Genomic DNA, 17148 nt, shown 5'->3' with positions numbered 1-17148 from the left:
TAATTTTCAGCTTTCTAACAGTTTTATTTCTTAATGAGACCAAATTTGTCACAGGCAATATGCAGTTACTCCTCATTGCTTTCTGGTTGTTTGCAAACATTTCTTTCCATATTTTGAGCAAAAAACACACAAGAGAGATCATAAAACATTGAAAGCATCATGTGAAATCTGACCCTGCTGTCACGGCACTTATGCCATTAGGGTCAGCATTCACCCACAATATGTGTGCTCCAAGGAAAGAAAACAAAATTTTATTTGCAAACAGAGACATACGATTTATGGAACAAAGGAAAAAGGATGTAGGAAGCATGTGCGTGAAAATCCTTTTACCACACTGGGGAAACAAATGGTCCTGCGTTAGGTCCCTCCAACTGCATTGTTCTTGGAGACCCTGACTGGTGTCTCTTTCCATGGAAGCCAAGACATTAATTCAGTTTGTTTCCAAACCTATATGTGAAGTACATATCAATTCATGTAGCACAGCAATGCCTTAGGACCAGCCACCAAAGTCTCCTTTAACAAGGCTTTGCTCCTGTTAATCCAAAGTCTCAGAGGCTTCAGCTGGGATAGACAAGATGGATAGAGTGTGAGAGCTGTGAACAAGAGAAAGTAATAAAGATGGAGTAAAGGAATAGTCTGCTGAGCTCTTATTTTTAGGGTGCTTTTTGTGTGTGGCATAAGTAAACTTGCACATAGATCAGAGAGAAAGTACAGTATAATAAAGGAGAAAATCAGTGTAATGAGGACTAAAGCTTAGCCAGAGAGATTGTGTGGCAGAGAGAAGGAATAATGAAATAATCACTCATCTCAAGGAAAAAAGTATGTGTAACACTGGAAAAAATCTGAAAAGAAAGTTCCCATTGGGGTACTTACCCCTTTCAGACCTTCTCTGGCTCTTCCTAGCCTCTAGTTGTGTTACTTAGGAAATACAGATGTTCTCCTCTGGCCTTTCTGGGATCACCTAGTTATTCTGGAAATCTTCTATATTTCAAAGTTGAGTTCTTATGAAAGGGACAGATTTCTCCTAAAAGAAAAATGGTGATCAATATAAATTTGATATACTTGCATATCTAAGACAATTACTTCAAACTGATTTTCTCTGCCAATGGAAATCATCCTGGCTATATTGCAAAGAATACATGGAAGCATTAGCTTGTGAAAACACCTAACCCTAACTTAAACAACTCAACATTTCACACATATGACTACAGATTTGCCTGTTAGCAGCACATGTAGCACAAGAAGATAACAAGCTTTTAATAGTTTGTCATTCATTACAGGAAATAGCTACTTAGTCAAGTCCAAACTATATATAAAGCATGGCTAAAACATTTGCAGGAATGTTGTAAGACAATAGCACTATTTAACTGTGACAAAGTTTCAAAAGTAATATTTTAGTACAGAAAAGTAGAAATCACATTAATACTTAAGATATTATTATATTCCCATAAAGGTCTATAGAGTTATCAATTTTTTAATCTTAAAAACAGAGATCAAAATCAACCTAAATTGCAGGGAAGTCTACTTCCCACCAATCCTAAACTATCTGACTCTAATATCTATACCTAGGAAAACAGAAAGAGTGCATTTTCAGATTCTGCACAGGTACCAAGAAAAAAATATTTATTCAGTTGGTATTTGGCTTAGTTATCAGAGACTCATAGAACTGGAGTACAATTACCATTTGGATTGCATAGAGAAAAGATAAAACCCATATGGTATTTGTGATTTTACTGACTGTTGTGTGTTATTGTTTATGTCTGGAAAAACTGGTTAAAATGCTTTTTCAAATCTTATATATTTTATTCTAGTTTTGCAGAGAACTACTGAGAGCAGAGGCTTTGTGGCAATAGAGACATGAGTGTGTGTTTCTACATCAGTTAACTATGGCAGACAGTAAAGGATGAAATAGCCACATTATCTCAGCATTAAAGCCATTTACCATATGGACACCTGATCCACTAAGCGGAACATGCAAAGAACCATCATGCACATCTTGTTTTTTTTTAATTCATAAAGAAACAGAATATTTGAAGACCAGACCTGAAAAGATGTTTTTCTGTATGGACAAGATGTTTTTCTGTATTTCTGCCTAGGTGTACATATGACATATCTGGGGTGATTTAGATTTCTGGAACCAAGAGGTGTCACAAAAGAAGTAGCTCCTGACAAAAGTACTGATAAGGTGTGTGCGTGTGTGTGTGTGAAGGCAGAGTTTAGGGCTGTGAGTGACCAGTCATTATATTCAGAGAAGCAAATTTCCTGAAGTATAGAAAAGGGATGTGACTTTCTGGTACTGTTCTGAAATTCCCTGGTGTAGATCTTGGAGGTCTTGGGCACTGAAAGACCTTTCTTCCCCTGGAAATGTAGGTGTCTTGAAAGCATTAAATAAAGTTTTCAGTGTAACAGCGTCACAACATATTTTTTCATCATGTTTCCTCATTTAAATCAACTATGTATTTATTTGGTGTGACAAACTCAGACTTTCCCGCCATGGAATAAATTGACCCTGGCTGCCATGCAGTAGAACTTTTACACTTCTCTGTGACTTTTTTGCCTCCTGAACTCCTTCTCCAAGCATAGAAGAACTTTTTCACTTGATTCATAACTGAATTGAGAGAAAGCCAGAGATTTCTGCCATGCAGGTTACTACGGCGATTGTAAAATCCCTGGGAATACCTGTTCTGTGAAGAGACCACACAGGGCAGAGGTCCTGCAGTCAGAGCCAGCCACAGGACTGTGCCACATGGGCTCAGTAAGCAGCACAGACCTGACAGGGTCCAGTTCCATTTCAATGGCAAACTCAGGGAGCATAAATCATATGCAGTACGTTTGGCTGGCAGCAAACAGGCTGAACATGCCACGTGGACATATGGACACGTGGACATGTTTGCATGTGGACATATTTTTGCTGTGCTCCAAAGAAGGTGTGGCTCTCATTCCTGAGGCCCTCTGCAGGTAACCCATCATATCCAGTCACAGCTCCTGCAGTTTGTGCCTACCCAGTTCTCTGCCCAGCACCTGGTCTGCCTGAAGAAAGCATGTAAACATCTCTTGCCTTCAGCGAGTAGGAAATGTCCCAAAGCACCTATTTTTACCAGAGTGGAGTTGCTATGCTACAGCTGAAACAAAGAGTAATTAGCAATTCATTGAAAAGATACAAGAAAAGAAATCATACAAAGGGGAGTCCTTGCTGCTATCTCACTTTCCTGATTCTTATCTCTTACTTCCTATTTCTGGCTTTTCATTTTTGGACTTTGCAGCTCAGCTTCCTTTCGGTGTTTCCCTTTGAATTTTTGCTTCTCATATAGCATTGTGCTTGTGGCTTTTTGAAAAGGAAGCCTGGGAAAAGGTTGGATTGTTCAGGAATGTGTGGTAACATATTTTTAGTTTAGGGACCCTCTTTTATAAATGAGCAACAAGGGTCATACATTAAATATTTTCCTATGTTTAAAGAGATATTAGTGCTTCCTGCTTATCCCAACTCTATATATTCAAAACACTGGATAGTAACAGTGGCCAGAACGCTTAAATCCAGAAGACTGGAGGTGAATGTTTCTCTACCTAAAGAGTAAAATGAACAAAGCCTATTAACCTAGTAAGGAGACTAATCATGTCTCATGAAGATTGTAGTTTTATGGGGATTTTTAACACGTGGGGTCATACTTTTCAAAGGGCATAAATGCAACATCAAGACAGTCCCACAGACTGTTTTTGCTTGATAAATAGATTATTTACAAGAGAAATGCAAGAATGGTTCTCAGAAGTATTCTGCTGGAAACACGACTCACCAATATTAGATTGTTGGTTCCCTGTAAAGCACGGTAACCAAGGGTTGAAACCTTTTTTGCTTCTAGAAGAAGTGCCAAACATTATATATGGTGATGTAATTATGATGTAAGCTGGCAAAAAGACAATTTGTGCTGTAAATTTGGAAGAAAAATTAGCTCTGATCTGATCCAGAAGGTCTTCCACCTTTGAAATATCTTTATACCACAAGTTAAATAACAGTGGCAAATTTTCTGCTGTTGGTATCTGGGGAAGCTTCATTAATTCCCTGTGCATCAATTTTCATGGAAGACCTTAGTTCAGGGTTTTACAGGATTAAACTTTTCACTGGAAAGGAAAGCTTTCAACAATGGATTCAACAGGTAAAACAGGAGAGAAACATTAAAACCGAAGAGAATGACACTGGATTTATTTCACTATTTAATCAATGGACAGTGTGGAAGATCATAGTACCCTTATTTCCTTCATGATACTCATATATAATCCAGATATTTATCTCTTCATATTGTTTTCTTCTATTACATATATCTTTTTAATCCATTGTAATAATTTATTTTGGCCTCTAGCTCCAAACATAGGATACAGTTTCCATTTTATTCCAAATAATATTAGCTAGTTGCTAGGGGAGTGTGCTGATTCCTTTTATGATTTCTTTTTCTCACCACATCTGTGTGTAATTTTTTTATTTATGATCTCTGTAGGACATTTTTCCTGTGAGAAACCCAAACGTGACATGTCGCCCTTTCAGATCTCATTTGGTGTTTTAGACAAGGAGCATTTCCTATACATATTTACAGAATAGGATTTTACCAGCTGGTAGTTAATATCAGGCATAAATGTCTGAGTATATGTGTGGATGGGCCTGCACACTACACATCATCTGTTATCTCTTCTGAGTGAGCAAGCATGCATGAGTTTGAAGTGCAGGTATGAATTACCTTAAAAGTGACCTTTTCTGCTCCTTACTGCTGTAGACCTGTGATGCACCAATTGTGCAAAGATCTTTTTTTGGCTATTTCACCCTTAGGAGCAGATCTGGCCCTGGTATTGAGGGGGTTACTGGCCTTAGCTCTGTTCCCTGGTTCTCTGATTGAACATTTAGCATCTCTCTCCCACGTGAGGGACTGCCCAGTGGGATTTATACTGGTTCCTCAGCCCCACAGGTTATAGCCTGACCTATAAATATAAACCAATGTCAGTTTTAGTCTGTTCTATTCCAGCAGACACGGGCACTGGTTTACATTATTCTGATGACTTGAGAACTATGGAAGAAATATTGGGTTGTTTTGTTCAGTTGTGATGGGATCAGCAGTAGGACATACATTTTTAATTGATCTCCTCCTTATAATCTTAAACCTGTGTTCCTCCTCTGGTTTTGGCTGCAATTTTCATTTCCACCTTAGGAGTACTCCTTTCACTTCTTAGATGATAGTTGCTTTGCATTTTGAAGATAAAGCTGTCTACCATGAATTGAACTGATTGCTGTCAGCTCATGCTTATAAATAGTGTTCCTTGGTTTGTATGAGACCTCAACCTAACTCTTTAATTTTTCACTTTTTTTTTTTTTTTTTTTTACATTGACTTTTGACAAGTGTTAAACATACTAGGCCAGTCCCTCCCCTCCCCTCCCCTCCCCTCCCCTCCCCTCCCCTCCCCTCCCCTCCCCTCCCCTCCCCTCCCCTCCCCTCCCCTCCCCTTCCCTCCCCTCCCCTCCCCTCCCCTCCCCTCCCCTCCCCTCCCCTCCCCTCCCCTCCCCTCCCCTCCCCTCCGACAGCGTGTTGGTTTTCCCCATCTTCACAAGACACAAGAGTTAAGCATTTTGGCTTTGGGTTTATCAATTCACATTTGCATTCATGAAGAACAGGCTTTCCTGCTCTCCGGTATTTCTAGTCTAGTCCTTCATTTTATTTGGCAGCCTGCTGGCAGTGTCCTTAGCCCACTTGAGACACAGGATTCCCAAGTGACAAGCTGGTCATACACAGTTCAGTTTACTTTGGTTCCCACTAACTTCACTGGCAACAACTTTTGGTATTCAGAGGTTTATTTATGGCTAGCTTTAGTCCTTTTCTCCTTTCCTGTAGATTTTTTTTGAATACAGAAATTTTCGTCTCTCCAGTGGCTCATCAGTTTCACTGGACTCCTCTTGTTTGCTGTTTCTTGTCAAGGCTCTGGCAGGATAAAGAAAGTTTAAGAGAGGAGACAGGGGAAGCTGAGATTTGTTTTTTGTTTATTTGCATCGATTTCATTGAAGAGCAACATCAGAGCTTCCCAGAGAGTTTGTCAGAATAGAAGTGGTGTAAGGGGAGAAGAATCAGCCCCCTGGATCTATGTTAACGCTGTGCAGACAGTGCTGATGATGGATGGGGATTTCCCCTTTGGTTGTGAAGTTGGGGCAGCTCATTGCTCATTCTCCTGAACTTCCTGCAAAGATCCCACAAAATTATGTTTTTATTCTGACCAGTTTTTAGTTCTAGCAGTAATCTTTGAGTGAAATGTTTAATTCACCTCCACTTAAACACTGATTAAAAAGTACTGTTTCAATGCAGGCAGAAAAAACTACTGAAAAATCTGAGCCTGGCTGTTAAATGACATGATCTCATTTAATTCCCCAAAATAACCGTCCACATTCCCCAAAAGAGTATGGCAAAGGTTTGTTGTATTAAAGATTATTCTTTCAGCAGTAAGATGATTCAGTGTGATTTTCTTCTGGCCATACATGCTGTGATAGCAAGGCAGAGCTCTCCTGTCAGCGCTGTGCCCAGCGTCAGAGCAATCCCTGTCCTGCAGGAAGGTATGCAACCTCCTCGGGGTTGATTGTTTTTTTACTTTTTTTTTTTTTTTTTTTTTTTTTTTTACTCTTGGCAGACGTCCTTGAGCATTTGAAACGGATGTGAGAGAGTTTTTAGTCCTCATGCAAAACAACCAACTAAACATAACAGATTACATCAGCTCAGGCTTTTCAATTCCTGGATGGCAGCAGAGTGCTAATCCAACCTTCATCCTGGATTTCATAAACTGAAACAAGGGAGGCTGGCAGGAGCAGCGCTGCCGGATTGAGGAAGCTGACGACGGTGCAACATGTGGGCAACACACTTTATAAAGCTCATAAACTTGTAGGCTGATGTGTGCAGCTACCACTTTGGATTCTGTACCGCCGCTTCCCTCGGCAAGAGGCACCAGCAGGCTGAGCACTGAGACCTGCTCTCTGGGATGGAGCATTTACCCCTGCAAGACATGAAGGGCTTTCTGTTCCTCACACTCCTCCTGATGCCTGTGCCTGCTGGAGCTGCTTGGAGTGCGAAATACGCAGTAGATTGCCCTGATCCCTGTGACAGTAACGCATGCAAGAGCACCGCGCGCTGCAAGCGAACGGTGCTGGATGACTGTGGCTGCTGCAGAGTGTGTGCAGCTGCTCTGGGCGAGACTTGCTACCGTACTGTCTCGGGTATGGATGGTGTCAAGTGTGGTCCTGGGCTGAAGTGCCAGTTTTACACTGAGGAGGATGACTTTGGTGATGAATTTGGTATCTGCAAAGGTAAAGATATTCACTTTGTATGCACCTGCTGTGGCAATTTGACAGCAACACACATGCAGAGTTTGCCTCTTGCTGGAAAATGGGATTTTTACAGCTCGTCCCTTAACTAAGGAAAATGGGGAAAAATACCTGCTGTCATTAGAAGGCATTACATGTACTGGGGCAGGTTTATTAATGTGATGATATTGTTTACACCTGGGGACATGTGTGAGGAAATACTGACAGGGTGTGCTTGGAGATGAAATTTTTGACTGGAGCTTGAGACACCCAGGCACTAGTTCTGCTCTTTCTATTTATTTGGTGGGTGGCTTTCTATAAGTTATTAAGACTTTAATCCTGCAAGTCCAACCTTGTCACAGGGTCCGTGTTGCAGCTGCACACTCCTGGGTGTGGTGCTCCCTCTGGCACTGCCAGCTGCCTGCCCAGGGACTAGGTACTCACACTGGGGTCTGGGGGATGGAGAAAGCAGCACGGCCTGAGTGCCTGGAGACTTTGTCCTCTTTGATTTAGTCCTGCCTTTGAGGTGCTCAGTCATCCCAGGGATGTGGTCAGGGGAGGCAAACAGAAACCCTCCTGCCTGAAGGATGACAATAGCAGAACAGAATCTGACTGTGAGATGAGCAGCCAGGCACTGTATTCAGTTTTTTCCAGGTATGTTGCATGCTGATTTCTTTAGTCAGAGGCTATAATCATATTTTTCATTTAGGAGCTATTCTCACTCAATTTAAAATGGAGGAGAATCTTTAGAGGGTGACAAGGTACTATATTCATAAGAAGCAGGGTGAATCTTTTAAAAAACAAACTATCTAAAAAAAAGAGTTTGCAAAGCATGAATGCAGTGGGTTTTGCTGTGTTTGTGTACCACTTCAGTAAGCAAACACAGATAAGCCCTAGAATAACTTCCTTAAAAGTGGGAATATCTTGGCAGTTAAATATCAGGAGTATTAATAGACTCAGTTAAAGTAATGACTTAGGACCTGATGCTGCAATAATCACTTAGGCTGATTCACATACACAAAACACTTTTTTGCCTTATTTAAAATAAACTCATGTTCATGAGTATGAAACCCAAAATAGTACTTTATTGCAAATGAGTAGAACTTACACATAAAGATTATACCTTTCATGCACTCACCAGGAAAATTTTTTTCTGAGATAATTGACTGATTATCAGTTTATTAAAAAATCACCACAGTGCAAGATACTGCCTATAATTCCATTAACAATTGTTTTGAATTAGTGTGTACTTTTCACTTTCCTCATAGGAGTTTCTTTGCAATAGCACCCTTTGAATGGGAAAAAAGAAATATTATGGGACTTGAGATCTGAATCCCCATAGCTGAATCTTGGGTGCTCTGTAGAAAACGTGAAGTAAAAGTTTGGGTCAGTGGACAAACTCTCATTAATTTCAGTAAAGCCATATCTTGACTTAGAATTTAAATTGGTTTTTAAAACTTCTCTTCCTCATATATTTATTCCCACTAAATATTATAGATGTAATTTTGAATTATTTTTCTTTCTTCATCTCAGCTCTGAAAGAGCACAATCTCTCCCTGGGGCCAGACATTGTTATTTTATATATCCATGTGCAGATATGATACCAGGTCACTCACTCATTTTAATAACTTCCATGTTTGTAATAAGTGACAGATGCAGGATGGCTAAATTCTCTCTGGCTTCCTGTTGCCAATTTACTTTGAAGTTCTGGAGAAATGATCTGAACTCTCTGTTTTTCAATTTCTTATTTCTAAAATGGGCAGTGTATACTCCAGAAAATTTTTTGGGGAAACTTTTATTATTAGGAGAGTGCATTGTACTATTATCAATAGTAAAGTCATTATGGCCTGAAAAAATTTACTTTTTATTGCCATTGCTTCCATTAAAACACTGAGAGTTATCTGCAATTTATTTAGGAACAGGATCCTGTTTAAAAAAAAACCTTCTAAAAGACAAATTTACTCAGATCTCAGTTTCACGAAATCTAAAAAGCTGCATCAATGCCAGGATTATTCTACACAGAGCCAAGTGCTTTGGGCTCAGACTTGTTTCTATGCTGTTGTGCATAGCTTTGCATCCCACCTCTCCAGGCAGAGCACCTGTAGCAGGCAGATTGATGCTGCATGTAGTGTGTGCTCTTTGCTGGTCTCCCAGGGATGATATGCACACGGGAACAGTTCTGCTTGGGTTGGATTTTGTTTTTGTTTTATGCGGACAAGCAGCGGATGAAAGGGCCATTCTTGGGAAGGGGGATGTTCTAAGGCTTAGTAAGATTCTCCCTGCTGGAGTAACTCACTGTGCAGCCCATTTCAGGGAACTGGCTGATCTTCTAGGGCTTTTAATTTATAAGAACAAATCCATATATCCATTTGATACACAGAGAATTGAAAAACATTGGCTACACTATAACTATATAACTACAGTGCGTTAGCTTGATTTTCATATTACCTAGGCTGTATGGCAAAGCTGAAATTTGCATTCATTCAAGAGGAGACAGAACAAACTGAAAAGGGTGATTTTATTGTGGGTTGTTATACACAAAGAAACTATGTCTGGATCAGGAGGTCTCATAGCTGGAAAGGAGAGACAATATGAGGAGAGAGGTATCATTTATGCTTACTATGGTCACCTTTCTTAAGTGTTTTGTGGAGGCCTGGGCTAGATGGCTCCTTGGTCCAGTGCTGAATAGTCGTTCATCTTCCCTTAGGAGGTGAATCAGAAACTCTGCAGATCTTCCCTTCCTGGGATATCTCAAACCTCTCCTGGGAATGATCACCTGTTTGTGGGTTTGGAAAGGATGTGTTAGACATGGATTTTCCCAGTCTCTGCCTCTTTAGCAATGGTTTTGGGAAGGTATCCTATTCAACAGCAAGGCAGAGGAAGACAAGGACTGTAGCCCCTAGTTTAAACCCTCTGGGAAATTATAAGACCCAGCATGTGATATGTGTCAGCTATGGGACAGGGAAAATCTCCTGTACCTTTATTTATAAATCTCCTGTAACTTTATTTTCTTTGGAAAACATTTGTTCCCATCCTAGAAACTGCATTGTAGTGCTCCTCCTCAAGCTTGTTCAGGGATGTGAGTTTTGAATTGGGGCATTATGTGACCAGATACAGCATAACCAGGGAGTTGCCTTAGTGCCAGAGAGCCTTTCAGGGCATACCCACTCTTTAGGCTGGAGATGCAGGTGAGGTTCTGCCATGGGAAGGCAGAACCTGGCTGTCTGAGAAGGTGGTGAGTGGGAGGCTACTCCCAGGACCCAGCAGCATCTCCAGGAGGATGGTGAGTTTGCTGGATAGCTCCTCAGGGTCAGGCTGCATCCTCCTCCGAGACTGCTGGCCCAGGCCACAGCAGCCCTGCGTCAGCATCAGATTGCAGCTCTAAACATCAACAGTCATGAAAGTCAGATAATATCATAGTGAACCACAGAGTGGGTTCAGGCAGCTTCTGGAGTTATCTTCCTTTCTAAATTCAGTTCTAGTCCTTAAACTAAATCTTCTATAATTGTATACCTACATATTCATACTGCCTTTAACTAAGGCAATTTAATGTAAGAGTGCACTTAAATCTAAGAGTGTTTCAGAGAAGGATTACCAGTAGCACATTGTAAATAAGTAACAGGAAATGAAATTATATACCTAAAGTGTGTCAAGATTTGTTAATACTAGAAAATACTGTAGAAAAGCAGTCAGCATGCTGAAATCCTGTAGCTAAGGTCTAGCTGACCTCCTCTCACAGGTTTTCCACTTTCAAGCAGACTAGCTATTAAGACAGCAGCTGACTTGGATCACTGAAAACTGCTTTGCTGTATTTTTTTTTCCAGAGTGTCCCTACGGTAGCTATGGAATGGAATGCAGGAAAACCTGCAACTGTCCCTCTGGCATTTGTGACAGAGTAACAGGGAAGTGTCTGAAGTTCCCATTTTTTCAACTTTCTGCTTCAAAGCCTCCAAATCGACGAAAAATATCTTCACACACAGGTAAGTAAGACTTTGTGGGACAGTTGATTTTAGCAGAAAACACCTTTCCTATGAGTACTACCACTCTGTGTGTGAGTGGCGGGTACTTTGGTGGAGCTGTGCAAACCATTAACAACACAAGGTAGGTTTATTTTTCTTATTCCTTAACATGTGGCAAGGAATTAGGCGAGTGGTGACACATGCTAGAAACATTTTGAAATACTTTGCAACTGTTGTATGTGCTAGCAGAACATCACCTGTGAAGCAGGAGGCTGTGCTAGGGCTTGCATGTCAGCTCAGGATTTCACTGCATTGCATTTATTAGTGTTAGATAGTAAAAACATGGTTTCTTTTTCCCCATGAGGACAGAGCATTATATGTTTTCAGCTGTCAGTGAACATTTTTATTAAATGTTTTATTATAGTCATTTGTCACTGTATCACTGGAATAATTTATTTCGTTTACATTTATGTCTGAAGCTTGTAATAGGTCTGTCCAGAATTAAAATAAAAATTAAAAAAAACAGGGAATGTGACAACCTGAAGTGTTTTTGATGCACCAAGTAAAGATCACTTAAGTTTGTAGAGGTGGGATTAAGTACATTTTTCACACCTGATGATACTGAAATGTGTTTGACTGAATGATGTTTACTCTAAAATGAACACAAACCGAAACAAATACAAATGTGTAGAAGAAAAAAAACCCCAGAGATTTAATTCTAGGTCTATTGGCATCTTTTATGGGGTTTCACCTAAAAATCTTTGGATTTAATTTCTTCTGCAACTGCAGCTTGTGTGCAAATTTAAAATTTTCTTCTGTTATATTAAGCTGTGTAGAGTTTGCTGTCTTAATACAAGATTTCTCTTTCTCTTTTTCTTTGCTTAGAGAAAGTTAGATTGAAGCAAACTTCTGCAGCTGACATCACATTTAAAATAATCTCCAAAAAAACTTCTTGCAAGCCTAATCAGCCCTGATATTTTTGGTTTTTTTTGCTCATGATTGTGCTCTTTTGCCTTTCCTTCTTCTATTTATTACTGAAGCTGCCAAAATAATGAGTGTGCTAGTTTTTTCTCTATCTAGCCTATAAACCAAACCTTCCCAGACAGCCTATTTGCATCAGTTCCTCCTCTATTCTCTTTCTCACTTTCCTTTGGTCCCAAACTTTCTGCTGCCTCAATGTTTAACTGCTTGATTTATCCAGCCAGCATGAGATATCCACTGCATGGAAACAAACAGTTTTTTACCCTTGCAAAAGTTTCCCAGTTACCTCTGTCCTCAGAGGTCTGTCACTGTTAGCAGAGCAGGGACACTACAAGCAGTAGTCCATGGGGTGGTCACACAGGGTTTCATTTGAAAGTGGTCTTCAGAGGTAACTATAGCATCTAAGTGATCATCAGTGAATTAAAACAGCTGTAAATGCTTCTGTGTTTTAAACAGGCAACTTTCTGAAAAGACCACTATGCCTGCATATGTCTAGCAAACTTAAAGGTGTCAGAGGTCCTGTACATTCCAATTTTACTCCTTTCACGGTCAAACAGTGGGGCAGTGGACTGCACTCTGTGTCCCCAGCCAGCTAACTGTGCCAAACAACCTCAGTCACAGCTTAGGAACAAGCCTCAGCCAGGAACTGTTTCCAGTTGACAAACTGAGTATCTTTTACCTATTTTTGGAGAGTAAGAGAGTTAGTGGCACACACCAGGCTGTTCTGTGCCAGCTGGCCTCAGTCAGAGAATAGCTGCAGGGGTTTAATTTACTGCTGTAGTTATTGAGGATGTGTTGCTTGGTCCTGTGTCACACTGCAGTGAGTGTTACAGTCAGAACTGGAAACTGAAGTCAACTCATCAGCCTTATGCTTAAAGTATTAGAAACCAGATATGACTTATGCCTTAATTTGGTAGAAATTTTGCAACTAGGTAATTTGAGGTAATTTACTGAGTTTTCTGCAAACATACCAGTTCAGGATTTTCCAAAGTATTCATAAAACCAGGACATTGCTGCAGGATAATACTTTAAAGCTCTCATGTTCATGAAATCCACCTTTACTTTTGTGTTTTTTTCAGACAATGACATGGCATCAGGGGATGGAAATTCTGTAAAAGAGGAATTCGTTAAAGAGAAAGTTATTCGCTCTCCAGTAATGAAATGGCTAAACCCTCGCTGATATTTACTTACACTTGTAAGACTTTCAAGTGAATGCATTTCTCACAGATTATTGGATATGCAACAACACACTTTAAGAACAAAGTAGATCTATAATGTATGAATATGTAATCTCTGAAGCTTAAATGTGACCCGTTTTTAATGAGAAAAATGTTTACTTAAAAATAGACTGTACAGTGTATATTACTTTTGATATTTGTTTTGAAAAGTATTTGAACAGAGAAATGTATCGTGGCTTTTTGAATGTATAGTAATACTGAAAACCCAACATGATCATTTAAATAGTGCCAGAGGCTGACTCTTGCCAGCCTGATGCTGGAAAATCTCTCACTGAATGAAGGGGACAGTTTGGGTGAGTGATACTATTGATGTGGAACCATTGTGAAAGAAACACATATAAACAACACCTCAGATGGAAGGAACACCCCTGTTCAATAATAATAAAAACAACAAAAGCACAACAGTGTAAATTAAATAAACCAACATTAGTTGTTAAGAATTTTCTAGTTTTTGGAAGTTTGGTGACAATTCCTCAGAGACAAATATGCCTTTTTTTCAGAGAGAAAACATCCAGCACTTCTGTCTATACATTGTGAATAACTTAGGCAAGACACTGCAGACATATATTGTATTTAGTTGAATTTCTAAAGTTAAATTTTGTACAGAGAAACAGCAGATTGGTAAATTCTACCGATTTGTAGAAGGGGATCTGAAACAAAAGAAGCTGCTTATCATTATTTAAATATATATATTTCTATAAACCAGCTAGTTGGTGTCATTAAGGTGATATCTGCATTTTTTCTGGAAGAGTGGTGAGAGGCCAGCAAAGGGACCTTCATGCTTTCCATCTTTACTGGCTATGGCCCAGATGTGACTCACAGGGAGTTTATTTGAACCAGGGAAGCCTTGAACTCTCAGCAAGTGATAGTGCAGCCACAGACTACAGTATTCTGGTACCCAGTCCTTTGTTTCTCAATTGCATGAGCAAGTGGTCCCATTTCAGCCAGGAGAAAAACTTGTATGTGTTAGAGTGCTGCAGGAAGAGGCAGCCCTTCATTCAGTCTAAGCTGGGTGATAATTGTTTAAGCTAAAAATCACCATTGAGAAGGGCTTGCTAATATGCCTGAAGACAACCAGATCCACAGACAATGAAAATTGATGTTGCTGTGTCAGAGTGAACTTGGATGCCATGAGTTTAGGAATAGCCTTCTAACACAGAGCACTCTCATTGGAAGTGTGGCTTGATTTTAACATTTCCTTTGAAATCAACCTGAGCTTTGACTGCAGCACAGCAGCCAGAGTTTAGTTCAGCATCTGAAATAATGCTTTTAAAACTATGAACAACAGAAACTCTAATGCCTTTAAAGAGATCCAAAGTCAACATCTGTGAAAGCAGGATGCTTTCACCTGGGAAAGCAGGCATGAATCATGCTGATCTGGAACAAGAGGATGATGACAGCAGTCGACATCCAAATGCCATGATGAAAGTCCAGGTTCTCTTGCCATGATAATTGGAGACATATAAACATAAATCTCAAACTAGCATAATACCACATCTTAGCCAGTATTGAATGTTAGGATCTGAGAGGGAATAATGTTTTCCTGGGCTACTTACTAGCAAGTGAATTGATTCTAATCTACTGATATCAAAAGTAATTTTTTTCTTGATTTCAGTGAGGGCAGGATCAAACCTGTGGTCTTCCAGCACACTGATGAGAAATATTTAAAGAATGTAGTAAATACTGCATACATTATTAATATTTTCCAACAATGCCATAAATGACATTATGATTTCTTGAATGTAAATCTAATAAGTCAGTTGGTTTTAAAGAGTGTAATATTATTATTGTTCAATAAAAACCCCTAAAAACAACAACTGAAAGCATCACTGTTTATTGTGTCTATCTATTAAGACAGAGGAAGCCTGCTGGTGATGGTACAGCCATTGTGCATGCAGGTGAGGTGTGCTTTTGGTCTCAAATCCACAGAAACAGCTTTACGACATCTGCATCTATTTCAGTGAATTTCTGTGACCATTCATGATTGCAGAAAAAAAATGGTGTCCCATGTACAGAAAAATTTGTGTCCACACCATTTCAACCACCTTCATCTTCAAAACAAGGTGGCTGGATCATAGCTGCCTACTTGGAACAGCCACTTTTTGGCCAATCCCAGTACAGGAAGGATTTGGAAGCTGTCTTTTCTTGTTGGCCTGGCCATTACCATGCCAGGGACTATTTAGCTCTGGTGAGAGCCAGAAACTCTTTGATACTCTTTCATTTTTCATACAGGAATAACTTGTGAATCCACAACTGGCAAGTCAGGAGAAGGGAGGAGATAGAGAAGAAAGCCTTGAAAGCATTTTTGGACAATTTTTCCTCTTTTTCATCAAATTTATAAAATGCTTTTGTATCTCTTTAGCTGCTTCAGTGATAGTTCGTTGCACACAGAATAGATTTCAGGTTGAAATTACAGCATTTCATCCTTTTATTTTACCCTTTATCCATTGAAGCATTTATCTGTTGCTACCAATGACAATGGGAATGCACCAGGATAAGAAATAGTGGAAATTATCATAGAGCCATAGAATAGTAGAATTGTTTAGGTTGGAAAAGACCTTAATATCATTTGAGTCCAACTGTTAACCTGGCACTGCCAAATCCACTACTAGTCCTGAAGTAAAAGCTGTGACATGGATCATCACAGAATGTGGTCCTGTCATCTAGTGTTTAATTTGGTTTGTGAGGTCATATATTACTTACAGTATGAACATGTTTGGCAAATAGGCCTCATTTCTGGAAGGTAGCTGTTACTTTCTCAGCTGCTGAACTGTGAGCTATATAATATATGCAAAGACTCTCATTTTTTATCTAATGTGTGATGACACTGATAAGAAGTGTGCTTTAATGCTATTTGCATTAGAGTCTGTATTATAGGGTGTTGCAGACACCATTACAATTCAAACAATATATAATCAAATGTTTTAGAGCAGTGTCTGAAATACATAGAATAGAGAAGCCTAAAATATATTCAGATATATTTCACCCACAATTCAAATAATACATAAGAAATATATTTGCAGTGTAGATAAACTTTTAATGAAAAAGTCTTATCAACATCAACTGTGAGAAACGTCTTTAATGTACTCTAATGTATGATTTTATTATATAAAGCTTGTATAATGTATTGGAGACACTATTGTGTTCACACTGTTATTGTGAGATTTATCACTACCTAATCACTATAGTGTGATTAACAGTATGAACTTGCCACTCTAACCTGCAACAGTATGAACTTGCCACTCTAACCTGCAAGGACATAGATAATGGAGCAAATACATCAAAATATATATTTTAAATTAAAATATATGTACATGCTTGCTATCTATTTAAACAGACTGTCAGGTCACAGCAGCACTTTGAAAATATTTCCTGACACCTGCAAAATTGGTAAATATTTCCTGTTCTTGTTGTGTCTGCCAAAAATAGGAATTTCACAAATTGGACAGATAACTTCACAAGCGTCATGATTTTCAATTTGGTCCACCTTAATGTGATATTCACAAGGGTTTGTCACTGTCCAAGAAACTGTGTCTGACAAACTGATGTGTTCAGGCTTTTTTCTCTTCCAAAAGTGGCACCATCTCTCTTTTGGGTGGCCAGAGACCATGCACAACCCAACTACTTGGCTTAATTATTTCAGGATGGG

General features: G+C 39.4%; 1 protein-coding gene and 1 long non-coding RNA gene across 2 annotated transcripts in view; one reads left to right on the top strand and one right to left on the bottom strand.

Moving 5' to 3' along the window:
* The first annotated feature begins 6671 nt into the window (after positions 1–6671).
* ESM1 (endothelial cell specific molecule 1) lies at positions 6672–15298 on the top strand. Its single transcript, XM_064404499.1, has 3 exons — positions 6672–7324; positions 11146–11301; positions 13341–15298. Exons 1-3 carry the CDS (start codon positions 7000–7002, stop codon positions 13439–13441), a joined length of 582 nt encoding a protein of 193 aa, XP_064260569.1. The 5' UTR covers positions 6672–6999; the 3' UTR covers positions 13442–15298.
* Positions 9458–17148, bottom strand: part of LOC135290581 (uncharacterized) — a 29074-nt gene continuing 21383 nt past the window's right edge. The window contains exon 4 of the long non-coding RNA XR_010353345.1: positions 9458–10097. This is a non-coding gene — a long non-coding RNA (uncharacterized LOC135290581). The remainder of the gene's footprint in view (positions 10098–17148) is intronic.

The sequence above is a fragment of the Passer domesticus genome, chromosome Z (genome assembly GCF_036417665.1).
Source record: "Passer domesticus isolate bPasDom1 chromosome Z, bPasDom1.hap1, whole genome shotgun sequence".
NCBI classification, from domain to species: Eukaryota; Metazoa; Chordata; class Aves; order Passeriformes; family Passeridae; genus Passer; species Passer domesticus.
The sequence above is the reverse complement of the archived record's forward strand: the minus strand, read 5'-3'. Positions and strand labels throughout refer to the sequence as shown.

Excerpts from the sequence above, each read along its gene's own strand:
- ESM1 (XM_064404499.1), top strand. The coding sequence starts at position 7,000 with ATGGAGCATTTACCCCTGCAAGACATGAAGGGCTTTCTGTTCCTCACA. Across the intron at positions 7,325-11,145 it reads TGAATTTGGTATCTGCAAAG|AGTGTCCCTACGGTAGCTAT; the intron begins GTAAAGATATTC and ends TTTTTTTTCCAG. Across the intron at positions 11,302-13,340 it reads AAAAATATCTTCACACACAG|ACAATGACATGGCATCAGGG; the intron begins GTAAGTAAGACT and ends TGTTTTTTTCAG.